The following is a 27,400-nucleotide window of genomic DNA, read 5'->3' as shown; positions in this document are numbered from 1 at the left end:
TGAAGGGAAACACCATATTAGGCCTTAATGTAAGAAAATTTGGAGGAAGATATTTTTTTGTAACCAAATAGGATCACACCATTCTCTGTAAACTCAATATTGTGCATAAAAATCTCAGATCAGTTTCTGAGATGCTCGAACCATCCCAACTGGCACCAACAACCAGTCCACGTTCAGTCACTTAGATCTCCTTCCCCATTCTGAGGTTTGGTCTGAACAACAATTGAACCTCTTGACCATGTCTGCATGCTTTTATGCATTGAGTTGCTGCCATATGTTGGGCTGATTAGGTATTTGCATTCAGATGTACCTGAAAAAAGTGGCCACTGATTGCAATAGGTGGCTTATTTCCGTGCTGCATTGCTCTGACTCAAAGCAGAAAAAGCATGATCGTAAGCAGTCACAAAGGGTTGAATGGCCTCTGCCATTTGCTAACTTTACCCAGGCTGACCTTTATGCAACTCCAGAGCCACCCACATGGTTGCTTAGCTACTCAATTTAGGAATGGACAATAAAGCATCAGCACTGACGGCAATATACCAAAAAAGTCTTCATTTGCTCAAACTGCAATTCAAGTAGACTAAATGCAGGCAAAAGCAAACAACCTGATTGGCATCTCATCTACCATCATTGCACAGGGACTAGTGTGCATCACCCAACAGAAATGCACTGCAGTTACTTGACATGCCACGGCTCCTACTACAACTCTCAAATCTGTAATCTCTACAAGCCAACAATAAGGGTAGCATATACAGAGGTAGTCTGCTTCCAGCTTCTTCTCCTCCACCCCCCCCCACGTCACACAAGAAAACATGAAGTTTCAAAAGCACAAGCATCAAATGGCAAGTTTGCAGTTATGTTGATAACATAACAGCCAGTAAATAAAAACTGTGCTTAGTATTTTTTTCTAATTCAGCTTCATCGGTTATGAAGAGTTTATTTCAGATCTAATTAACACCATTGTACATTGAAACAGATGTCAGTAGAACACTGTATAAGCATTCCTGTACAGAATTTGGCATTGGGGCATATGAGGTGTCCAGGGTGGGTAACACCTCTGGTGAAGGGGCTTGTTGTGTTCATTCTGGGGTAGCTTGCTCAGCTTTGGTTCCCACCGGACACTCAGCTCTCACATTTGGCTCCAAGTAGCTGTTTGCATGTGACAGTGGACAGAAGTGGAGAGAGTGAGCAGCTTCAAGTTCCTGGGTGTGAAGATCTCTGAGGATCTAACCTGGTCCCAACATACTGATGTAGTTATAAAGGTGGCAAGACAGCAGCTATATTTCTCATTAGGAGTTTGAAGAGATTTAGTATGTCAATAAATACACTCAAAAACTTCTATAGATGTACTGTGGAGAGCATTCTGACAGGCTGCATCACTGTCTGGTATGGAGGGTGGGGGCTACTGCACAGGACTGAAAGAAGCCCAGAGGGTCATAAATTTAGTCAGCTCCATCTTGGGTACTAGCCTACAAAGTACCCAGGACATCTTCAGGGAGCGGTGTCTCAGAAAGGCAGCATCCGTCATTAAGGACTCTCAGCACCCAGGGCATGCCCTTTTTTCACTGTTACCATCAGGTAGGAGGTACAGAAGCCTGAAGACACACACTCAGCGGTTCAGGAAAAGCTTCTTCCCCTCTGCCATCCGATTCCTAAATGGACATTGAATCTTTGGACACTACCTCACTTTTTTAATTATTTGTTTTTTTTTGCACAATTTTTAATCTATTCAATATGTACTGTAATTTACTTATTTTATTTAGTTTTTTTTTCTATATTATGTATTGCATTGAACTACTGCTGCTAGGTTAACAAATTTCACGTCACATGTTGCTGATAATAAACCCGATTCTGATAGTAGTCAAACCACAGTACACTGCTTCGACAGGTGAGGGTAGCCGGTGACCTCACACTCTGGCGAGATAGGGACAAGCCTGTCCTAGCATGTGAAGTCAGCTCCATGGAGGGCAAAGGCCATGACGAGACACAGAAGTAGACTATGACTACTTTTGCCCTTTGCTCTCCACGCAGTGTCGCAGAACTACCATCCTGACCACTGGATCTCACCTGCCCAGTCCACTGACCAGGGTCTTCCTTGATTGCAGTCGTGACACTTGTTCGTACCATTGAATCCAGAGTTCCCCCAGTGCAATGGCTTTTCCACTTCAAGAATTCTCCCACACAGGTTTCCTATCATCATTGGACACCCACCACAATAGGTTTGCAGCAAGTTTCACCCACCCTTCCCAACAAGCTCAGTATCGAAAACTCAGCACTCACCAACTGACCTCATGTATGCTCCATTCATAACAGTAATTAGAAAAGGCACTATGTTCTACAATCCCTCAGGACTTGTTTCCATTCTTCTCCAAATCCACCCCAGATCATATCTTAGTTACTCCATGACTTTGGGATGAAATATTCAAGGTACAAGCTCCAATCACAATGCTTTTGTTTGTATGGTTATGCCAAATTGTCAGAAATCAAAGGGTACAAGGGAAAGATTAGCATCGTCCTGGACAACCTGTTTTCTCTTTTAAAAAAAATACTCCACTGCATAAATATAAATCTCTCCACCCCCTCATCCAAATATCCTCATTGTTTTTGATTACCTATTTACCTATGCTGGGCAGCTCAAACCTCAATTTCAAACTCTATGGTTAACATTTTTTTTAAAAAACTTCATCCCTGCAGACCCTCATGTCCTGCTTTAAGGCCTTCCTTGTATTTCCTCCACCCATTAACTCCATTGGTCCCTACTATCAATATCCAAACACTTAGCTCATCCTTTGAAAAAAATGTTACATACTGCTTCAGTGAACCAGTCAATTTAAGGGAGCAAGCAAATGGGGCCCTAGCAAGTTTAATAAGTATGCCAGAAGTACAATAGTTTTCAGACTATTGAATAGGGTATTAATAGCATTTTACAGTACATCCACAGGAATTTTTAAATGTAACAAAATTTTAAATAGAAAACATCAAATGAGTGCAGAAAGCAATTATTATTCATGCAAAATGTGCAAAGTAAAAACAGCATATTTAAGTGTTAACAGTTTATTAGAAAGATATTGTAGGCTTAAAAAAAATTCCATTGCATTTGACATAATTGAGGTTTTCAGCTTGTACTGAGCAGATTTCACAAAATACATCCTAAAGATAGTGTATTAACAGTTTTCTTAAAACTTGCATTCATGATCAAGACAGTGCAAATACACTTTTGGTCATCTAAATGTACAGCCACTTAAAATCCACAAGCGACAATGTACAGCTTTATCACTCATCATACTAACAGATGTAGAAGCTTAAGGGTCAATCAATACCATTAATAGTTTGAACGAATTCTGAAGAGACGGAGCCACTCTGAAAAGTTATTAAAACCTCACTACCTAACTGCTGCAGAATTAGCTACAGTGGCTTAGTTGATACTGAAGGAATTCAGTATTAGATACCAACTACAACGTTTAGTACTAGATCAGTACAAATTCAAATCACCGTAAATAACTTTTACTCAAGTCCTGACATATAATATGCATAACGGCATATTTTTATATTGTCCTGTACTGGTAAGCAATTTTGTCCAATACTCTGGTATGCATCGACCCCTAGAAAAGCCTTTTGAACAGGTTGAAAATGAATTGAAATATGCCTCACTGCCCTGAACAACTATCAACTTATAATTTTGTTAAAAATTAACATTTTAATGAACGCGTTGCTTCCAATTCCCTGAAGCCTTTTCCCCTCAATTTGTTTACTCTAGATCTGGCATTTCTGGAAAAACAAAAAAAGATAGTTAATTAAAGTACAGTGGAAACAAAATTACCTCAAAGTCAAATCAAAAAGTTACTTACTCTCATCATCACTATCCTGCGACCCATCCTACAGAACAAAGGATAAACAAAGGCATTTACTATATGTTGCGAATGACTTCAATTCACTATTATAGTTAGCAAGCAAAATACTTTCAGAACAAACTCGCTCCATTTACACCCCATGTGTTCCCAATTACATAATAGCAATTGGACATCCCATAGTGAAATACTCCAAATCAAAAACATACTTTGAGGTAGAGAAAAAGAATACAAGCTTAAACTACATACACTAGTTATCAAAAGTAGTGTGGCACTTCTTAGTACATTTGCAGTAGTCAACACATGCAAACCCAACAGATGGAGTCAGAAATTCAAAATTTAAATACATGCATCACAAGAATTCATTATGATTCTACAAGTGACAATGCATTACCCTTTTAGACAGTGGACAGACCTACATCAAAAATAGTGTTTTCATTCCATTTTAAAAACAATTTCTAGTATAAAATTTGTAGTATTGAATCTCAATATTCCTGTAATCCAAGAAATGTACTGGTTTTTCTCTATACAGCACATGATCAATTATCACCAAATTCATGTACTTTATACCCTAGCCTGGCTATGCATCGTGCATTAATCTGGTTCCAAGCCTACCCATGTCACACCATCCCTGTCTGTTGAGCATCACAGCTGTGCTTGCCCTATTTGACCTTATGGAAAGCATTAAAAAAAAAAAAAATCACAAATTGCACTTATCTTCAGTTAACATTAAGCATGGTTCTTTGCTCTGGCTGACAAAGAACTTTTTCCTGGGACAAAGACTTGATTGACTTAACTATGACAACTATCACAAATGAAAGATTTCCCAACTACTAAGAGTTAATTTATGTTGCAGCTGTCATGTGTTGTACCAATCCAAAAACAAAGGAGCCAAGGATATAAATCATGTGAATCGCTCAAAAGGTGAGCTTTTGAAGAGTTTGAGGGACCTAGGAAGGAATATGACTGAAATCACAGTAACAGTGTGCCAAGAGGGAGGGAGAAGAAAAAAAAACAGTAAAGAACGACTTTGGCACCAGTGTATTGTCTGCACCTGTGAAAATGGAGTTTGCAATCAAGGGATGTAAAATTTCCAAGAAAAATAACTACCAATGGCCAAACAGATAATATAAAAATCAAAGCCTTAGACCAACTCAATTTCAATAGGTCTAACCAGGGCAAAACAAATTCTACCAAATATAACTGCCCAAATCTTTTCCAATTAATTTCTTTAACCCCCTGCCTTTGACTAAACCATGGACCATGACTTCTCTGTAATAAAAGACATTTAATATAGCAGTCATTTTGATATTCTCCTTACCAAAGGCACAATTAGCCATATTACGGCATGCAATCTACACTATTTGATTAACAGAAAGCTACAAAACTACCTAGGGCTTGAACTTGAACCTTGAGAATCTAGTTATAACTGCTATAGTTACCGGGTAGTAGCATAATCTCATTTCCGTTTCATGAATTTAAAAATACAAAGTTCTAAGCTAGTATCTTCATACTTACATCATCCATTCCATCAACGTCTGGGATGTCTCCATCATCTCCTCCCATATTGTTCATCATCTATAAAGATGTATTTTAATTTTTAAAAAAAAACTTAATTCTAAACAGTACATTAATAAAGACATTCTAAATAGGGGCAAGAACTAGATGGGGTGGTGTTGAGTTATACAGACCAGGATACATCCCTCACTCACCTTGGCCATGACACTGGTTATATATTACTTGGGAAGAGAAGATGGGGCTGAAGGCAATTAGCCCAGATTCATTCTTCAGTGACTGTCACAACTGTAACCATCTACACAATCCAAATCCTATTAACACCATTGGTACAGGTCGACTTTCACTAATCCGCTGGGACCTGAGTGCCGGATTAGTGAAAATGCTGAATTACAGAAGGATCACATTAAGCCAGTGGCCCCCACCCTCCGGGCCGCAGACCGATACATTGCCGTGAAGAATGCAGTGGTGCAGCGGTAGTTGGAACGCACCCAGCACATCTTTAAGAAAAAAAAGCCGAAATAAACAAGCTAATTAATTAGATACCACCCAGCACATAAATGTCGGCCCAGATCAGAGGCGATTGCCAATTGCTTCAGGCAAAGTTACATGTCTGCAAGTGTGGGGTTGTCAGAAGCAGAAGTCAGAGAAAGGAGGTCTTCTAGACACTACATTTCACGCAACCGCCAGGAGCCCAGGGATTTGGTGCTGGGCTCTTCCCTCTTCACTCGCACTGAGGGAATCCTGGTTTCCTTTCCTCTGCTTAGTAATATAATCACCACGTCTGATCTGAGGTCATAGGCAGAAGAAAATGGAGCGTCGTCCGGGCGACGCCGGAGGGCAGTGCGCGACTGCCGGCAGGCGGGCGAGAATGCGGACCGGCCCAGCGCGCACCAGCTCCCCCGCTGCTGGCGGGTGAGATGAGCAGGTGCCGGGCAGCCGTGCCTCACGCAAATGATATTAATAAACGCAGGAAAACAAGCAGGAGTCGCCTGTCTGTGCTTACAAGAGTGCGCCAACACATGAACAGATCTAGTGCAACCAAAATAATGCGCAGCAGATTGGCACGATGGCCTGGAAAATTTGAAATTACAGTTGTGTGGATAATTTGAAATCAGTGCAGATTATCGAAGGGACCGGATTACAGGTAGTCGGATTAGTGAAGGTCGACCTGTACTCGCATTTGGTTAAGGCAAATTAAGTGGTGGGCAAGCACAATGTTCAATATAAAGAAGATTTGACTTTAAAAAAAAACATGGCCATTAGAAAAATTATCGCTCATTGAGAAGCTTAAGCTACATTAGTAGAAAACATTATCCAAATATGCTTTAATTTTTTTTATATAAAGTATTCCTACACAGCAAACAAGTTTCCTGCCAATCCAAGAATTTTTATTTGGACAAAATTCTCAGCACCACTGTGCAAGGAACACCATAGTTTAGATGTAGTTTTGTCCACTGTATATGGTGTATGTATAGTGCTTACACTATGACATGCAGGTGAGATTATTTTTGAAGGCTTATGTGCAGTTGCACACTCTGAGATGCTGAGCCAATAAACAAATGAGCAAAAGAACTCAAACTCATCAGGAAGTGAATCAAGAATTCAGTGCAAGCTAACGAGGTTTGAACAAGAAACCAACTCTTCTCTGGAGTTTACTTCCTAGAATATCAAATCTTTTCCTACAGGTTGACATCCATCTTTTCCTTTGATTGACATCCATTTTCCAGAACTGTGATGTATTTGACCCTGCTAAACGAATACCCCTTGAAGGATGTGTATATACATGTGCAGTAGTATATATTAGCCAATCACTCAAATGAATGCACCTACCTGTGAAAACTTCTCAAAGCTGGATAGATCTTCCTCTTCTGGATCATCATCCCAATCTCTCCAGTTATTGAAATCCACTTTGAGCCAGTTCAACTGCAAAAGTGACCAGTCAATAATTTTTATTTAGAGATACAGAACGGAATAAGCCCTTCCAGCCCTTTGAGCCACACTGCCATTAACCCAGTGATTAAACCCTAGTCAAATCACAGGACAATTTACGACCAGATTACCCTACTAACCAGTACTAATCTTTGGACTGTGGGAGGAAACCACAGCAGCCAGAGGAAACCCACACATTCCACGGGGAGGACATACAAACTCCTTACAGAGGATGCCAAGAATGAAAACTGGATATTGGAGTACAACATTGCACAGTCCTAGTTACCTTTGGTTTTTCTTTGGTTAACCGTGGCCATGCCTGACCAGATTCTCCTTTTCGTAAATAGCACAAGACAGATCTATCTGTCCGCTTGTGTCTGGAATCCTACAAAACACCATGACAAGAATATAGACCAACATTATACAGATCCATGCAATTAGATCATTGCAACAACTATTATTCTCCTAGTGAAATGTTAAGTATACTCCTTAGGCCCAAAAATATAATTTAAATATGATTTATCAAAAATTTCAACCATACTTTGTCACCAAAGGGACAGCGACCCATTATTGTGTTTTCAGTGAACAACTAAACCGCACTGTAAAAGTCTGACACTGATCATTAACATACTTTCTCAATTAAGAATTAGAACAAACATGCAAAAGTAGCAGAGGTTATTACTTATCTGGTTCATTTATTGTCCAATACTTACATTTGGGTCAATTGCATTATAAAGATTAACTTCATTAAAATGCTTTATGTTCTCTGCTCCTCCAAGACAGCTACAAGGAAAAGAGATGCCATACAAATAAATGAATTTCATTTTTTTCTTAAATTTTAAAATATCAAACTTATGACTTAATGTATTAATATGCCATACTTAGTTGCAGATTTTAAAAATTGGGCCATAACGACATATCAGAATGAGGTCTTGGAGCAAGCAACAGGTGTAGCAGTGTTCAAAAATGGCACAGCTGGAAAAGAATATTCCAAATCCTAACTTGATGTTATATTGCTTGCAGATATAAACCCTTTGAAAGAACTGGGAAAGGTGTGCAAAACCCCCATTTTACATGGAAGTACAACCTCCATAGTTTTGTTAATTTTTCTGCCCCACGTCCACTCACGTTACCAACCTCCTCCAGTGTTGCAGAGCTGCAGAGACAGCACATTTTTCTACTGTAACACCAAAAATGCCAAGAATAATGGAGAACAAACATTTCAATTTGATGACCCTAGTTATTGACACAAGATGTCCCTCCACAAATCCTGTGCAGATATTTCTATCACTTGCTTTTTATTTCATCTTTTTAGCCTGATGGCTTTATTTTGCAAGTTTAAAAACTGACTTCGACATCAAACGTCAACAAAAGCATGCATTTTCATTTAGACATTGGGGAAATCACAACAGATTGTCCTGACAAGACGACGTGCTCTTCTCATCCAACCAACTTCTAATGTGCCTTCATGTACAACTCATGCCTCATTGTATGACTATCTCTTTATCTTCATCTAATTTAAATGTTCATATGCAATACTGTACATTAATAAAAACCTGAACTACAAAGATCTCTGCTCCATCTTCAACAGCATCTAGGGAAAGGTATAAAATACATTTTTTTTGCATCTGTCACAGGTCAGTTCAACTTCTTGAGAATTAGTAACAAATTAATCCAAATTCCCTGACCTAATGTTAATAAATGGACTTGTCAATTTTTCACTGGGCACTTGCTTCAATGAAAGCATGACAGGTTGCCCCTTCTGACCAAAATCTCAAAAACCTTCATGTCCAGCATGGTACAACACCACAAATTAGCATAGCATTTTATCACTGAGCTAAACTAGCAATAGGCAATTGCATAAACACAGAGGAAATAAATAGAGAGTATTTAGTAAACTTGGCATTTTCAGCATCTGTGCAGGCAAAGAAATGGGTCAAGACTCTGCATCAGGATCAAGAGTAAATGAGAAGGCATTTAATATGGGGGGGAAAAAAGAGGGTGAGACAGGCTAGGAAGTGATATAGGTGGATCCAATTGAAGAGGTGTTAACAGCTTGGAGCCTGATGAGGGAGGGTGGAGATAATAACGAGGTTGGGAGGTGATTGGCAGAGACAAAAGCATGCAGATTATGGGATAAGGAAGGTAATGAGCAAACTCAGATGAGAAAGGGATGTGGGGCAGATGTGAATAGTAAGGAAGAGACAAATCAGGTGGTAGAAGACAGATGGAACCATGCGGGAGATAAGAAAGAAAGGGGCAAGTGAAAGGACTTGGGTAGATCAGGAGAAACAAATTGTGGATGGGTGGCCTGCAGTTACCTGAAACTGCAGAATTGAATGTTCATGCTGTTGGGTTGTGACTACTCAGATGAAATAAGAGACCCTATTCTTCTAGTTTGCATTTGGCTTCACCCTAGCAAGTGGTGGAAGCGGATTATAGCATTTTGTGTAGGGAGAGGCAATATGAAATGGTTTGCAACCATATTAAATGTATCTAGGTCTCATTTCTGTAAATCTGCCAAAATAATTTCATTACCACATGTAGGTTAAAGGCTGCTAATTACTTAAAAACTATTCCCACAAGTTGAGACCTCCAGAAGGTGGGGTGAGGGAGGGGGTGAGGGAGGTAAGGTGAGGGAGGTAAGGAGGGGGTGAGGGGTGAGGGGTGAGGGGGTGAGAGGGGAGGGAGGGGAGGGAGGGGAGGGAGGGGAGGGAGGGGAGGGAGGGGAGGGAGGGGAGGGAGGGGAGGGAGGGGGAGAGAGGGGAGGGAGGGGAGGGAGGGGGTGAGAGGGGAGGGAGGGGAGGGAGGGGGTGAGAGGGGAGGGAGGGGAGGGAGGGGGTGAGAGGGGAGGGAGGGGAGGGAGGGGGTGAGAGGGGAGGGAGGGAGGGAGGGGGTGAGAGGGGAGGGAGGGAGGGAGGGGGTGAGAGGGGAGGGAGGGAGGGAGGGGGTGAGAGGGGAGGGAGGGAGGGAGGGGGTGAGAGGGGAGGGAGGGAGGGAGGGGGTGAGAGGGGAGGGAGGGAGGGAGGGGGTGAGAGGGGAGGGAGGGAGGGAGGGGGTGAGAGGGGAGGGAGGGAGGGGGTGAGAGGGGAGGGAGGGAGGGGGTGAGAGGGGAGGGAGGGAGGGGGTGAGAGGGGAGGGAGGGAGGGGGTGAGAGGGGAGGGAGGGAGGGGGTGAGAGGGGAGGGAGGGAGGGGGTGAGAGGGGAGGGAGGGAGGGGGTGAGAGGGGAGGGAGGGAGGGGGTGAGAGGGGAGGGAGGGAGGGGGTGAGAGGGGAGGGAGGGGGAGGGAGGGGGAGGGAGGGGGAGGGAGGGGGTGAGAGGGGAGGGAGGGGAGGGAGGGGAGGGAGGGGGTGAGAGGGGAGGGAGGGGAGGGAGGGGGTGAGAGGGGAGGGAGGGAGTGAGAGGGGAGGGAGGGAGGGAGGGAGGGGGTGGGAGGGGAGGGAGGGAGGGGGTGGGAGGGGAGGGAGGGAGGGGGTGAGAGGGGAGGGAGGGAGGGGGTGAGAGGGGAGGGAGGGAGGGAGGGGGTGAGAGGGGAGGGAGGGAGGGAGGGGGTGAGAGGGGAGGGAGGGAGGGAGGGGGTGAGAGGGGAGGGAGGGAGGGAGGGGGTGAGAGGGGAGGGAGGGAGGGAGGGGGTGAGAGGGGAGGGAGGGAGGGAGGGGGTGAGAGGGGAGGGAGGGAGGGAGGGGGTGAGAGGGGAGGGAGGGAGGGAGGGGGTGAGAGGGGAGGGAGGGAGGGGGTGAGAGGGGAGGGAGGGAGGGAGGGGGTGAGAGGGGAGGGAGGGAGGGAGGGGGTGAGAGGGGAGGGAGGGAGGGAGGGGGTGAGAGGGGAGGGAGGGAGGGAGGGGGTGAGAGGGGAGGGAGGGAGGGAGGGGGTGAGAGGGGAGGGAGGGAGGGGGTGAGAGGGGAGGGAGGGAGGGGGTGAGAGGGGAGGGAGGGGGTGAGAGGGGAGGGAGGGGGTGAGAGGGGAGGGAGGGAGGGGGTGAGAGGGGAGGGAGGGAGGGGGTGAGAGGGGAGGGAGGGAGGGGGTGAGAGGGGAGGGAGGGAGGGGGTGAGAGGGAGGGAGGGGGTGAGAGGGAGGGAGGGGGTGAGAGGGGAGGGAGGGAGGGGGTGAGAGGGGAGGGAGGGAGGGGGTGAGAGGGGAGGGAGGGGGTGAGAGGGGAGGGAGGGGGTGAGAGGGGAGGGAGGGAGGGAGGGGGTGAGAGGGGAGGGAGGGAGGGAGGGGGTGAGAGGGGAGGGAGGGAGGGAGGGGGTGAGAGGGGAGGGAGGGAGGGAGGGGGTGAGAGGGGAGGGAGGGAGGGAGGGAGGGAGGGGGTGAGAGGGGAGGGAGGGAGGGAGGGGGTGAGAGGGGAGGGAGGGAGGGGGTGAGAGGGGAGGGAGGGGGTGAGAGGGGAGGGAGGGGGTGAGAGGGGAGGGAGGGGGTGAGAGGGGAGGGAGGGAGGGAGGGGGTGAGAGGGGAGGGAGGGAGGGAGGGGGTGAGAGGGGAGGGAGGGAGGGAGGGGGTGAGAGGGGAGGGAGGGAGGGAGGGGGTGAGAGGGGAGGGAGGGAGGGAGGGGGTGAGAGGGGAGGGAGGGAGGGAGGGGGTGAGAGGGGAGGGAGGGAGGGGGTGAGAGGGGAGGGAGGGGGTGAGAGGGGAAGGAGGGGGTGAGAGGGGAAGGAGGGGGTGAGAGGGGAGGGAGGGGGTGAGAGGGGAGGGAGGGGGTGAGAGGGGAGGGAGGGGGTGAGAGGGGAGGGAGGGGGAGGGAGGGGAGGGAGGGGGTGAGAGGGGAGGGAGGGGAGGGAGGGGAGGGAGGGGAGGGAGGGGAGGGAGGGGGTGAGAGGGGAGGGAGGGGAGGGAGGGGGTGAGAGGGGAGGGAGGGAGGGAGGGAGGGAGGGAGGGAGGGAGGGAGGGGGTGGGAGGGAGGGAGGGGGTGGGAGGGGAGGGAGGCAGGGGGTGAGAGGGGAGGGAGGGAGGGGGTGAGAGGGGAGGGAGGGAGGGGGTGAGAGGGGAGGGAGGGAGGGAGGGGGTGAGAGGGGAGGGAGGGAGGGAGGGGGTGAGAGGGGAGGGAGGGAGGGTGAGAGGGGAGGGAGGGAGGGAGGGTGAGAGGGGAGGGAGGGAGGGTGAGAGGGGAGGGAGGGAGGGAGGGAGGGAGGGGGTGAGGGGAGAGAGGGAGGGGGTGAGAAGGGCGGGAGGGAGGGGGTGAGAAGGGAGGGAGGGAGGGGGTGAGAAGGGAGGGAGGGAGGGGGTGAGAAGGGAGGGAGGGAGGGGGTGAGAAGGGAGGGAGGGAGGGAGGGGGTGAGAAGGGAGGGAGGGAGGGGGTGAGAGGGGAGGGAGGGGGTGAGAAGGGAGGGAGGGAGGGAGGGGGTGAGAAGGGAGGGAGGGAGGGGGTGAGAGGGGAGGGAGGGGGTGAGAGGGGAGGGAGGGAGGGGGTGAGAGGGGAGGGAGGGAGGGGGTGAGAGGGGAGGGAGGGGGTGAGAGGGGAGGGAGGGAGGGGGTGAGAAGGGAGGGAGGGAGGGGGTGAGAAGGGAGGGAGGGAGGGGGTGAGAAGGGAGGGAGGGAGGGGGTGAGAGGGGAGGGAGGGAGGGGGTGAGAGGGGAGGGAGGGAGGGGGTGAGAGGGGAGGGAGGGAGGGGGTGAGAGGGGAGGGAGGGAGGGAGGGTGAGAGGGTGAGAGGGGAGGGAGGGAGGGTGAGAGGGGAGGGAGGGAGGGGGTGAGGGGAGAGAGGGAGGGGGTGAGAAGGGAGGGAGGGAGGGGGTGAGAAGGGAGGGAGGGAGGGGGTGAGAAGGGAGGGAGGGAGGGGGTGAGAAGGGAGGGAGGGAGGGGGTGAGAGGGGAGGGAGGGAGGGGGTGAGAGGGGAGGGAGGGAGGGGGTGAGAGGGGAGGGAGGGGGTGAGAGGGGAGGGAGGGGGTGAGAGGGGAGGGAGGGAGGGAGGGGGTGAGAGGGGAGGGAGGGAGGGAGGGGGTGAGAGGGGAGGGAGGGAGGGAGGGGGTGAGAGGGGAGGGAGGGAGGGGGTGAGAGGGGAGGGAGGGAGGGGGTGAGAGGGGAGGGAGGGAGGGAGGGGGTGAGAGGGGAGGGAGGGGGTGAGAGGGGAGGGAGGGGGTGAGAGGGGAGGGAGGGGGTGAGAGGGGAGGGAGGGGGTGAGAGGGGAGGGAGGGGAGGGAGGGGAGGGAGGGGGTGAGAGGGGAGGGAGGGGAGGGAGGGGGTGAGAGGGGAGGGAGGGAGGGAGGGAGGGAGGGGGTGGGAGGGAGGGAGGGGGTGGGAGGGAGGGAGGCAGGGGGTGAGAGGGGAGGGAGGGAGGGGGTGAGAGGGGAGGGAGGGAGGGGGTGAGAGGGGAGGGAGGGAGGGAGGGGGTGAGAGGGGAGGGAGGGAGGGAGGGGGTGAGAGGGGAGGGAGGGGGTGAGAGGGGAGGGAGGGAGGGAGGGGGTGAGAGGGGAGGGAGGGAGGGAGGGGGTGAGAGGGGAGGGAGGGAGGGAGGGGGTGAGAGGGGAGGGAGGGAGGGAGGGGGTGAGAGGGGAGGGAGGGAGGGAGGGGGTGAGAGGGGAGGGAGGGAGGGAGGGGGTGAGAGGGGAGGGAGGGAGGGAGGGGGTGAGAGGGGAGGGAGGGAGGGAGGGGGTGAGAGGGGAGGGAGGGAGGGAGGGGGTGAGAGGGGAGGGAGGGAGGGAGGGGGTGAGAGGGGAGGGAGGGAGGGAGGGGGTGAGAGGGGAGGGAGGGAGGGAGGGGGTGAGAGGGGAGGGAGGGAGGGAGGGGGTGAGAGGGGAGGGAGGGAGGGAGGGGGTGAGAGGGGAGGGAGGGAGGGAGGGGGTGAGAGGGGAGGGAGGGAGGGAGGGGGTGAGAGGGGAGGGAGGGAGGGAGGGGGTGAGAGGGGAGGGAGGGAGGGAGGGGGTGAGAGGGGAGGGAGGGAGGGAGGGGGTGAGAGGGGAGGGAGGGAGGGAGGGGGTGAGAGGGGAGGGAGGGAGGGAGGGGGTGAGAGGGGAGGGAGGGAGGGGGTGAGAGGGGAGGGAGGGAGGGGGTGAGAGGGGAGGGAGGGAGGGGGTGAGAGGGGAGGGAGGGAGGGGGTGAGAGGGGAGGGAGGGGGTGAGAGGGGAGGGAGGGAGGGGGTGAGAGGGGAGGGAGGGGGTGAGAGGGGAGGGAGGGAGGGGGTGAGAGGGGAGGGAGGGAGGGGGTGAGAGGGGAGGGAGGGAGGGGGTGAGAGGGGAGGGAGGGAGGGGGTGAGAGGGGAGGGAGGGAGGGAGGGGGTGAGAGGGGAGGGAGGGAGGGAGGGGGTGAGAGGGGAGGGAGGGAGGGGGTGAGAGGGGAGGGAGGGAGGGAGGGGGTGAGAGGGGAGGGAGGGAGGGGGTGAGAGGGGAGGGAGGGAGGGGGTGAGAGGGGAGGGAGGGGAGGGAGGGGAGGGAGGGGGTGAGAGGGGAGGGAGGGGAGGGAGGGGGTGAGAGGGGAGGGAGGGAGGGAGGGAGGGAGGGGGTGGGAGGGAGGGAGGGGGTGGGAGGGAGGGAGGCAGGGGGTGAGAGGGGAGGGAGGGAGGGAGGGGGTGAGAGGGGAGGGAGGGGGTGAGAGGGGAAGGAGGGGGTGAGAGGGGAAGGAGGGGGTGAGAGGGGAAGGAGGGGGTGAGAGGGGAAGGAGGGGGTGAGAGGGGAGGGAGGGGGTGAGAGGGAGGGAGGGAGGGAGTGAGGAGAAAAAAAACAAATGGCTCTCAAGAAACTCATTAAATACTTTTACATCATGCAAGAACTGTTGGCTGTCATGCGCTGGGTTCTCATAGCCAAATGAAATATCAAACAATGATTTCAGAGAGTAGCTGGTGATGATAGAACTCCTGCTTGAAAAAGTGAAGTAGACATCCTAAGCATATTTAAAAAAAACAGGCTACAAACTCAAAACATGGTATTAAGGCTTTTTTTAATTCAAAATTTACTGCATTATAAATTTAAAACTTGAAAGCATTCACTAAACCTTGACAAACAAACCAGAGCTTTAGAGCATTAACACTCCAAGAATCACGCATTTCCACAAATGCTCTTGGGAGCACTGGTGGGGGCAGGCTTAAAAAAGTACTCAATACTTTAAGATAAAACTAAACAAGAAAAAAAGCAAGGAAATTGAGTATTCAATGTGTAAACGATAAGACAGTCAAAGTCTATCTGCTTAAATCCTACTGATGCAGAAAACTTCTCACTGCTTAATTTGTAAAGGAAGCATAATGAAATCAAAGTCCCAGGTTTGATTTGTAGTTTTTGCTATAATGGATAAGCCATAATAAGAATTGCAATTGGATTCAGGACAAAAGACTGGGAAAATAAAATTGCAAGCTTTGCGCAAAGGCATTCTTTTATAACCTTATGCAGCTCTAGGTATACGGCAAGACTTTAAACATGTTTTCATACTTACTGATCTGGTCAACATCTTCATAAATTCAATATATCAAACTTGCTGACACTGGAGTATACGCAAGAATTGATCAGATTGAAATTAAGGTAGGCTTTGATGGCTGGTAGAATGTACTTTGGTTCCACTTGGACTAAAAATACAGATGATTTTCAACGTACATTAAATATTGCTTTAATCATTTGGTAATTGCTACTGATAGCCACAATAAGAGGCCTAGATTTGAAGCTCCAATTTGCATCTGATTCAAAGATACCAAGAACCCTAAAGATCTATCAAAATAAGGTCAGTAACCTAGTGCCCAAAGTAGTAAACTTTAAGGAAATGTCTTAGCCACCGACAAGCAAGATGAATTCTTCATCCGAAATTATGGCAGAACAGTTAATCTGTCTAAGTATACAGTCTGCACTGGCTTTTAAGCAGAAAGAGCAATCAAACTATCAACTGGTCAGTTAAGCAGCATTGTGCTTTTCAACTCAGTGGAAAATTCGAGTGATCCTCTGCAAACCTCATGATCATAATGAAAGGCACAATTGTTCCTAGCCATTGTACGGTGACGATAATAGTTATGACAACATTTTGCAGATTCTAGCGTTAATCTCCAACTTCAAATTAAGAGGAAGTAGAGAAATGTGAACAAATACTTTCCCCAAGAGGAAGGCACAAAGATCTTTTCTGGATCAATAGCCAACATTACCAATCTTGTGTTAAACTCAAATAATCCCAATCAATATATCCAAGAATGAAACAATATTTAGTGAAAAACCAAATAGTGGGCACGTTTTCCCCTTGTGTGTATTTTTCCCATGTAGGTTCACATTCTAGTCCAAGCATCTACATTATACCTTCTGCAACAATATTTCAGCCTTTCTGTAAGAATATTCAGAGGAATGTCAGTATTATGGTATTACAAGTTTAGTCCCTCATGTTTTGCGCTTTTACAGAGCAGCAAGGTGCAAATTCAGTTTCTCCACAGCCAAACAAGTTATACCCATACATCCAGGCATATCCATACAAAGAAGAATATTTGGGGGAAAAAAAAGGAATAAAAACTACTTGGCAGACAGTACAGGAATATTACTGGTTTGCCCACTTAGCTAAGCAGCAGTATTTGGCATGGGAAGACCTTAAAAAGGAAAAACGGTGGAAGACAAAGATGTATGGAAATTAAATGTAGTGGAAACTGCATAAGATTCTTGCGCAGTGCCAAGGTGTCCACAATGAACTGTCTTTCTGGTATCAAATCAACAGTTAATGTTTTAAAATAGGTCTTGAAAACCAAAACTCCAGTAGTGAAATATCTGGAAAAAAGTGCAGTCACACTATCAGATTGTGACCAAAATCTCAAGAATAGATTCACAGGGATACAAACATACATTTAAGAGTAAAAAAAATAGCACTTAACTAAAAAAACATTCAGACTATGAAAAGTACTATGAGAAAGGCACTGCAACTACTAGAGCCTGAATTCTTTTCAAATCGAATTTAAAGATGCAAACAAAAACAGCTGCTCCTAAACTTATGGCAGATATTTAACATAAATGCGATTGAATATCTACTACGTACCTGAATGTAAACTTCTCTTTTTCAAAATTTATTTCAACATCCTTACTGTCTTCTACACAAAATTCAACAAAGACGTAGTCTCTTCGGTCATACCACTTTGCAGAAGCTGGCTGCCTAAAAGCATCATGGGAGCGAAAACAATCACAAGGTTTGTGTGAAAAAAAAACACTACAAGTTTTAAAGCCGCATGCATAAAGTATTTACATTCTAATAGAATGATGTCAGTTTAGTCTCTGGGTTCTGCTAGTGAAAGGGGTTTAAAAAAAGTTAGAGTCTTAAACTTTTCAGGATAGTGCACAAAGGGGAGCAAAAGGAGCAACAGAAAAGGGAGAAGGGAATGGGGAAAATCTTATTAATGATACAAGGTGCATTGTTTGGTGATCAAAGCACAAAGTGCCTAAAATGGACATGTTTCACATTGGCACTGGACTCTTGGGTTGGGGCACTCAAAATGTTTGGGAACCTCTGAGCTAAATAAATCAGAACCAAGAGATTCAATTACAACATCTGCTGTGTAGTCACTACAGAAATTAACTGCACCAGCAAGGAACCATTATTGCGTGAATAGCAATTTGCTTGTGTATAGCATTTAGGCCCCATGCCTAATTTGATGCACTAACATTATAACAAGCAAATTCAGAATAGCATAACAAATACGCTTACAAGCAGGGCAATTTAGGAAAAAAAGGTAAAAGATAATGGCAACACTTAATCCAAAGGTGCCAAGTAGATTATTGCCTTTGGCATTTCATCATCAGCAAAACTTGAGATATTGAATTACACCAGGGAAAGCTATTAATAATGAAAATCTTCTACCAACTCGGTTCCCATATAATCTGTCAATACCCACTTAATACCAATCCCAACCTGAAAGGGACAGGTGCCTATTTCTGCCCCCATAGCTAGCTACTATGACTGAGACTTTTGCTGGTCAACTATACATCAATTTTTATATGTCAATAATAAACACAATTTTGTGGTAGTTACACTTTTTTTGTGGTAATTACAATTTTGTGGAAGCTAATACTTCCTTGCTGCACTTATCCATCTTCAATGTGGAGCACAGCAGGAGATTCACCTGGCAAATGCCACATCTTTCCTCTCCCTCACTTTCATTTCAACAGAAGTGCCCAACTGTTTTAAAGCTCAACCTCAATCCCTTACCTTCTTGAAGAAAATTCTCTCCAGAAATCAAGACTTCAATGCAGGCATTATTCTGCTCTTTTTTGGTACTTATACTGTCACAGAAGCCAAGAACAAAGAGCAAACTAACTTAGCCAAGCTGACAAGATTTTTTTCTTTGAACTTGTGGAACGGAAGATGCAGGAAGACCTTTCACGGCTATAAATAGCATAGGTGTGCAAAGCACCATTTCTCAAATCCACAGAAACTGCAAATTTCCAATACTCAATTCCTAATTAGAGGTGTATACAACAGTACTGACATTAACTGGCCATAGCTGACACTTGCTGTCAAAGCCTGTTAATGAACAATGGCAACCTGGATGACATCAGCTGTCAGGCACCGGTGGAAGAGAACCCATCAAGAATCATCCAGCAAAATCAGAGTGAAATTGAAGACAATTAAAAATACACAAAAATCCAGAAGCAACAGTAGAAAATGCGAGACAAGCTTCAGTGGTGGAGAAAGAGTATATGTTCAGGACAACCAGAGCAGAGGATTTTGTGAAACTGCTGATTACAAGTCTAGTCTTCATTACAGTTTAATATCTGGATTTAAAACCTAGATTCTGTACTCATCTCAAAACGACCGTTTTTGTGCGGAGACCATTGAGCCATTTACTCTACTAGATTTTGCTAAATGCAACTTATTTTGGGAAAGTGTTCCTATTTAATCAGTCTATATACAGCACTTAAAAATTCAAGCAGCTCAAACAGTAAACCTAAAAACATTTAGTTTACTTCCTGGATCATTTCGATATCAAAATGGGGTGGCTCAGGTACAATAATGCCTAATATAAAATGCTAATGCCCTATAAAATGCCTTAATTTAAAATTCTCCAATTTAAGTTCTGATGAAGTATACAGAAGACAGTCTGATAGAAGTAAAATCAAACTAGAATATTGAGAGGAATGTGTATTGACAAGAAAGCTAAAATGTGGAAAAAGAAAAATAAAGATAATCAAAGTCATGCACACAGCCAGCAATATTTTAATGTTAGTTCATTAGAGATCACCAGCTTAGTAAAGAGGATTGTTTGAACCCGATCATGCATCTCAATTGATAAAAAATAAATAAACTAATGTGAATGAAGCCACAGCCTTATTGTTTTCTAAAAGTACACAAGAATGCAGGGAGGACAAACCAGCAAATGAGGATGGAATTCTGTTTTTCAAAGGGCAAATCATGAAAAAAAATCACACAAAAGATAGAAAACAAGGGCATGCTTCAGTCCAGATCAAAATAACTTGCAACTGCATTTTATCTATAGAGATGTGGGAAGCTACAAGATTTAAAAAAAAGGAACATTACAAAATGTAATCCAATCTCAAACAAGATGTAACAAAATGTAATCTGGCTACTAGTTAACAATGTAGGGTAAAAAAAGATACTTGAAAACATCCTCTTTGGAGGACTTTTGACAAAAATAATGGTGTAGAATCAGGGGACAGAAATAAGCTGGCTACAAAAGTAAAAACTGACATTAACTGGCCATAGCATAGGGCAATTAAGCAAACTTGCAAAATGTTTGCAATGCATGGTGGGAATCAAATACAATTTCTAAACGGAAAGTGCTTTCAAAAACATAACATTTACTTTGCTTTTCTTACAGAGGATACCAGAATTGAACTCGGATCACACTGAGCTGTAATAGTGCTATGCTAACCATTACGCAAAAGTTAGGCAATTTCATCGTAACCATGGATAAAAACTGAATAGCATAAGGAAATAAAATGGTCAAGGACCAGAGATACGCGGCCCAAATACTCCAAATGTGGTCTAACATCTTAAAGCCTCAGCAGCACATCCTTCCTTGTATATTCTAGTACTCTTGAAATTCATTCTAACATTGCATTTTGCCTTCATCACTGCCAACTCAACCTGCAAGTTAATCTTAAGGGAAGCCTTAAAAGGTCCCTTTGCACCTCCAATTTCTCTCCCGTTTAAGTCCAGGGCTTTATTCTTCCTATCAATGTACATAAGGAAGTATGTGCTTATGCTGTATCCCATCTACTTCCTCGCACTCTAACCTGCACCAAGATCTTATACAGACTCCTGCCACCTCAACACTACCCATTCCTCCACTCATCACATAAAACATACACAACCTATACCAGATGAGTTTGAGCAAATACTCAGAATGAAGGCAAGTTTTTAAGGCAAATGTATTCCTGCTTGCAGGAAGACAACTGTTGCTAGATGTATGAGAATAATGGAACTGAATGCTAAAACTAAACCTAAGGAGTAATGCTTCATAACAGTAAAGCTAGTAATCAGGCCAAATCTTTAAATTAAGTTATATTTTGCAAAGCCCAACCATTGGTAGATTCAGTCACAACATACTCAATATTTAAAATCCCGCTTTACAATTAGAATTAAAAGGCATCCGTTAGTCTTGCGAGACCATGGATCTGCGCCTGGAAAGTCTTCACTGGGCAAGGTTGTCTGGAAGACCGGCAGTTGCCCATGCTGCAAGTCTCCCCTCTCCACGACACCAATGTTGTCCAAGGGAAGGGCATTAGGACCCATACAGCTTGGCACCAGTGTCATCGCAGAGCAATGTGTGATTAAGTGCCTTGCTCAAGGACACAACACGCTGCCTCGGTTGGGGCTCGAACTCACGCAAGTCGCTAGTCAAATGCCTTAACCACTTGGCCATGTGCCCACACAATTAGAATATCTGCAAATAAATCCCCAAAATATCACATTAAAATAAGTGCTTTCCTTCAATGCAATTAACGTGAAAATCATTGTGAAAAATGCTATATGATCACCAAATGAAATGGCTAGTTTATGGTGCATTTATACAAATTTCCAAAGAACTGGGTCTCATTATTGTAGAGACAATGCTGAGGCTGTGAGTAGGTTCCATTTCCACAGTATCAGGTCCACTTAAATCTGCACATAAGGTTAATACATTTTAAGTTGATGTCAGGTACCAACTACATTTGATATTGACCAAGGATAGATAAGATTAGGATAGATAGATACACAAGATTTAAATAGATACACACTTTAAAGACTCAACTCTAACCCTACATCTACTAGCAAATAGCAGTACTTTTTTCTGCATGCACCAGGTTTTTAAGCATTACACATTTCAAGTTTCTGGTGGAAGTTGAAATAATGACTCAGATAAGTAGCCTGATAGAATTCTAATGTGGATTTGACAAAGACAGTATAAAGCACATGCATTCTTAGTTCTTTTTAATATCCCTAGCCATTAGATCCAAAGACTTTACAAAGCTTTCAACCTCATTGTCATAGGTACAACTTTCAAGAGATTTGGGGCAAATTGGGGGAGAGGAGTTGATGGGGATGCAACAGGAAAAATATGATCAGTAGAATGGGTGTATGACGACAGGGTGTGAACACAATGGCTGAAAGATCTATTCCCATGCTGCATGACTATTCATTTCCCTCCTTGGACCCTTTAGGAAATTAGAAATTATTGCAAACAAACTAAATGTGTATAATACTTCAAAAATGCATGAAGCTAGAAAATGTTGAGAGCATAATCTGGTGTGCTATTCCCAAGTAGACCTATCAAAATATATAAGGAGCAATAGCATCTTTGACAAAAAAAAAACTGTTTTAATGCAGGAACTGTCACACACAAGATGTCCCAAGAGATTAACAACCAAGGAAGTATTTTTCAGGTGTAATGTAAAATGCACGAGTCAATTTATACACAGAAACATGATGTTGAGATAAATTTTTTATAGATACATTGGTTGAGATATACTGACACAAGTAAAAGCACCCTTGCTTTTCATAGAACTGCCACGGGATGAGTTGATGGAGTCCAAGTTTAATATCCATGAAATAACAAACACAATACACGCGACTTAACTTGTAGCTCAAATGAGTTTATTTCAGAACTATTAAGCCACTGTAGGGTCACATGTCAATTGTTAATTACCAATTTCCTTAAGGTAACAAGGGATGAATCTGGCATGCAAGCTGAAGCCATAAGTCATTTTCAAAATCACTCCACAGGAATGAAAAAGAAATGTAGCCATCCCCCTCATTTGTTCTCATCTATTCCAGTCATAACAAATGATTTTTTTGCAAAGACGTAACTAACTACAAATGAGGGCAGTGCAGTTGACGTAGATTACATGGCTTTAATCCCCACATGGAACATTGACCTAAATAGAGCTAATGGGATCCAATGCAGAGCAATGGAAGAATTTTATTCCAAAATTGCACTTTGGGAAAACCAGGATAGGACATACCCAATAACAGGTTCCTCATTCTCTAAAGCCCAACATCAGTTAGACAATAGTAAAGGCAGCATATCAGATGCCATCTTTCATAGTTGAACATAGAATACAAGAGCAGAGAGGTTATGCTACAGTCTTATAAAACATCGGTGAGGCCACTCTAGAACATAATGTGCAGTTTTGGTCACCACAAGAAAATACTTGATTACTCTGGTAAAGTTGCAGGATGATGTTGCTGTTCTCCAACATGTTGGTTGGGTTGGAGTTTTGAGTTATTTTTAGTTATTAGGCTGGAAGGTGGAGGGGTGGGTCTGAAGAAAACCTGATGAAGGTGTGCAAAATTATAGAGTATATAGCGTAGAATCTGGAACACACTGCTTGACAGGGCAGTGGGGACACTCTCCTATTAAAGTTTCATTATGGCACTTGAATTGCCATGGCATAGATGTTGATGGATCAAGTGCTAGGATTAGCATTGATGGGTACTTGGTCAGCACAGACACCAGGCCCGTTTCTGTATTGTATGACCATGACCAACCTTTAACTTAACAGAATCAAGGTTATTATCACTGGCATGCATCGTGAAATTTGTTAACTTAGCAGCAGCAGCAGCAGTAAAATGTATGATAATATAGAAGGGGGAAAATAAATAAATGTTATTAAATAGTTAAATTTAAAACAGTGCAAAACAAATAATATTTTAAAAAGTCAGATTCTGTTCATGGGTTCAATGTCCATTTAGGACCTGGGTGTGGGCTTAATAATGGACACTGTCTATCTGAGGCACTGCTCCTTGAAGGTGTCTTAGACACTATAGAGGCTAGTACCCAAGATGGAGCTGACTAATCTTACAACTTATTTGAAGAATGTGACATGTAAAAGTGGAGGTAGCAAGCCCAGTGACACGATGTATCTTGAGTTCTAAAGTTTTTATTTAACATTGTAAAATGTCAATGTAAAGGCAATTGAAAAATAGAGCTGAAGGTTCAGGAAAAACCCCAAGAATGGGTAAGACACTGGATGAATGGTTGATAAACATACACTAAGTCTATAAGGAAACGAGACAGTACTAAGAAGATGTCTTAGGGTTTGGAACTGACAGTAACTTTTTCTATTTTATATGAATAACAAAGTTTCAGGAGCAATATTCCAAACAACTCCACTTCAAGAGGTACAGCAATTAAAGTTAGCATAAACGAGTGAATATCTCAGAGAATATCAAGTATCTAGAAACACAGATAAAGTTTTAATGTAGGTATATGTAATGTCTCAGTGGTTTGTGTTTAATTAGTATGAAGCCAAAAGCTACAGGAACATCCCCCCCCCCCCCGAAAATACTGATAAAACAATGAACTATCTAATGCAGAGATTTAAAAAAAATCAAGTTCATGGCTTTTAAAGTATATGAACAGAAGATCAGTAGCACTCAAGAAGAAATGTCTAATGCTATACTGTCACATCACTTAAAAGATCAGAGCATTCTATATGCATGTCCATATGACTAACGCCAAATGTTTAAGCACTTGTCTCTGAGAATTGACAGTTCAGGTAGGATTTGTTCACAGCATCCTTGTTAGTCACACCATAGTCTGTAACCATTTGCTGCAAGGAAAGATTGAACCTTTAGACTCTGAAGCTAAAAATCAACTAATTTAAAGTGGGAGCATTATACCCCCTCACTTCACTCCAGATCTCCCCCACGCCTACAAAGCCAACAGCCTTTCTTTTTACCTCAATGTCTCACAATCAATGAATTCCTCCACATCCTTGCAAAAAAACCGGATCGCTCCCACCTTAAAAATCTTATTCACCAAATGCAGATAAACTGTACTGCAAAAAAAACACGAATGACACCTGGGACGTAATTCCTCGTCATAACTACGTTACCTTATATATTATCGACCCACACGCAATGCACCATATCTAACTAATCAGAATAGGCATCCCAAGCTCGGGACTTAATGCCGAATATATGGAAACTATAAATAGAAATTAAACACTTGCGGTCCTTCGATGGTTCTGGATATATTGCGTGTGTGAGAACAGCCCTGGTAAAACACGCGCGGACGTACGCAGAAAACACGCACGCACATAGAACAAACGTGTCTACAATTCAAGCAGCGGGTGTCCTGGGAGCAATTCCGCCGCTTGCAACAATCACGGAAGAGAAATACCTAGTGAACAGAAAATAGACGAATGGATACATAATCGCACGAGGTGTCTTAAAGGCAAGGACACCGAGTAAAACCTAGGGGGTTGGGCCCATCCAGTTAGGGCTGCGATAATGGCGGTTTCTTCGACATTGCGCAACAGCTTTCACCAGCGGCTACTCGAGTCTAATTCTTCCTTCCCCAAGCCTAAAAAGGGGGCGAATAAGCCTCATTAACTATTTGGTGGCCGCCATTGTTCCATCAAAAAGTCGTCGCTGTTGAAAGATAAGTGAGGGAGGAGAGGCTAGGGTTTTTTTTTGTTTAAAGTAATCACCAAATTCCTGCTGCGAGTGCGCGCCCGCGCGCGACAGACAGAAATTTCTAGAAGCCGCGCGCGGTTCTTAAACCTTTTCAGAACAGCACAGCGCCCCAATTTTGCTGCCGAGAACAAGAGATACACAAGGAAAGGAAATACAAATGATTACATAGAGTTTATTAAAGAGAGGGATGGTCCCACAGACATTTTTTTAAAAACCGGAAGGGGCCAGGTGGAAAAAGTCTATTCTTTTTGCGCTGGAACCTGCTTCGGTTCCGCAAGGTTGTGTGCCACTTGGCTCTCACGTGTGTGGCAAGCCAAAAACTGTTTAGACCCCTACCCTTTAACTACCGAAACACTAACCAGCTACAATGCATTGTAACAACCGAAGGTTACACATTCAGAACTACAAGACAATTTAGACCTTTGAAGTATCCTTCCCCATCTCTGTCTCACCTAACATGACTGACAACTGCACGCGGGTAAAATTCTCCCGGATTCGTTTTACATACAGGGCTTATTTAAAAATCACAAGCATTCGCTGAAGCACAGGCAATGTTTTGCTGCAGAGAGAGAAAAAAAGTGTTCCTCATCTTTTACCTTCAATTCCAGTTGCAATCTAACAGATGCTTATTCCCCCGCTTTCGTGTTTTTTTGGGGGGGCATGAAACAAGCAATGGCCTAGCAGGGCGAAAAAGCGCCCGGCTACCACCGCTCACCCTCCTATACAATACCCTCCACAAGCAGAATAAAGCGTCATCGGGCGGGCGAAGTTGAGCCATTACTCACATGCTTGTCGTGGTTAAGCTCTTCTAGAGTGCAAGGAGCTCGCAATACAAGTGGCGTCAGGACAACCGCGCTCTGGCTTTTTTTTCCCCTCCTCTCTCCCTCACCCAAAGTGACGCAGCACGCGTTCACTCTGCCGCTCGCTATGGTTACCAAATTAATCTGACGTCCGCGCCCCAGATCGTCGAATGGATTGGTCGGCTTTGCGTACACTGCTCAAACTGCGGGACGTCCTGTCTTCGCCAAAGCGTCAATCAAGTGCACAGCTAGTAAATGCGCCTACCCGTTCGCAGTTAATGATTCAGGAGCTACAGCAGTAACAGAATTTTGTTTCCCCTCGTTTTAAACACCAAATGTTCATTTAGCCCTTCTGCTCTGCTTCATTGATCATCGGCATCCATTTTAGTCCCATTCCAGAACTACGATCCAGACCGGCTCTTCTAGTACCAATGGATTGAACTGGATGCCTTAGCAAGGATGGTACAGTGCTATCTGAAGATCGTGAAATTTTCTTTCATGTATACGACCATCGTAGATTGGTAATTAGTTTTGACTGGTGGTCGTGGAACCTTGCTGTGCTCAAAATGGCTGCTTTGACCATTTCCAACATCATGGCAATTGTTTGCCAAATTATACTTGCAATGCAATGTAAGCGCAAACTTTTAATCAAGTAAAACGCTGTTTACATTTATATAATTAATGATGGGCCTGTATAACATGAGATTATCAAATTACGAGAGAAAGATGCATTTTATATAGCATCTTTCACAAGGTCAGGTCCACTGAAAGCATTTCACGACCAAGGAATAGTGATCACTGTTGTAATGTAGACATATGCACAGGTAAACTTCAACAAGTAGCAATGTTTAAAATAAAGATCCATTTGTGACGTTACTTGAGTACAAACTAGGCTACTGGAGACAGCTCCCGTCTTTGAAATAGTGCCGTGTGAGCATTCAGGACTACAGAGTCTCGATAACACCTAGCTACTTCAGTATTGGTAGGAAGCCAGTCTTAAGCATTGCTGTTACACAAAACTCCCCAATTCAAATAAAGGTGTATTAATTAGAGGTGTATTAAAGGTATATTAATTTGGGATTACATACTTGTGTGCTGGATCAAACTCCAGACAGGGATCCCACTATCATCCAATGTGATATTTGGTTAATCAAGAACTGAGATATGGCTCTTTTAGACATCTTGGCTGGTAAATAATTGACACTATGATTTAACTAAGTTCCTTGCTTGTAATAATAGTCTAAGAGAAACTTTCCTTTGTGAAACGACAGTAGAAAATTTACAGTCTTTGTATTTTATCTCCTTGTTTGTTGCCATTAATGGGAATCAGTGAAATAATGCTGGATTCAAGATCATGGACGTTTCAGCAATATTGTCGCGAAGAGATGTCACGGTACAAACTCAAGCAAATAGTAACCATTTAGGGTCATCAGTTGAAAGCAAGTCCAGCTGATAGTGCGACCCCAAAAAGGCAGATCATGGCAAAGTTCAAATAGCATCCAATCA

The 27,400-nt window shown here is 45.3% G+C and overlaps 1 protein-coding gene across 2 annotated transcripts; it reads right to left on the bottom strand.

Annotated features, from left to right (window-relative positions):
* Positions 1-921: 921 nt before the first annotated feature.
* On the bottom strand, positions 922-26,037 carry LOC134340579 (prostaglandin E synthase 3-like). Of its 2 annotated transcripts, XM_063037991.1 has the most exons (8): positions 25,880-26,036; positions 17,217-17,330; positions 8,009-8,078; positions 7,582-7,680; positions 7,197-7,289; positions 5,367-5,426; positions 3,849-3,876; positions 922-3,768 (listed from the first exon to the last, which is right to left on the bottom strand). In XM_063037991.1, coding segments are annotated over exons 1-8 (486 nt in total). In that variant the 5' UTR covers positions 25,882-26,036; the 3' UTR covers positions 922-3,748. The 2 variants fall into 2 exon arrangements, with proteins under 2 accessions (XP_062894061.1, XP_062894062.1); XM_063037992.1 differs by lacking the exon at positions 5,367-5,426 and having other exon boundaries at positions 25,880-26,037.
* Positions 26,038-27,400: the final 1,363 nt, after the last annotated feature.

This window comes from Mobula hypostoma, chromosome X1 (assembly GCF_963921235.1).
Source record: "Mobula hypostoma chromosome X1, sMobHyp1.1, whole genome shotgun sequence".
NCBI classification, from domain to species: domain Eukaryota; kingdom Metazoa; phylum Chordata; class Chondrichthyes; order Myliobatiformes; family Myliobatidae; genus Mobula; species Mobula hypostoma.
The sequence above is the reverse complement of the archived record's forward strand: the minus strand, read 5'-3'. Positions and strand labels throughout refer to the sequence as shown.

Bases quoted from the DNA above. Each gene is read 5' to 3' on its own strand.
- LOC134340579 (XM_063037991.1), bottom strand. The intron at 7,290-7,581 runs GTAACTAGGACT...TCACTTTTGCAG, and splicing joins TAACCAAAGAAAAACCAAAG to TTGAACTGGCTCAAAGTGGA. The intron at 3,877-5,366 runs GTAAGTATGAAG...TTTGTTCTGTAG, and splicing joins ACGTTGATGGAATGGATGAT to GATGGGTCGCAGGATAGTGA.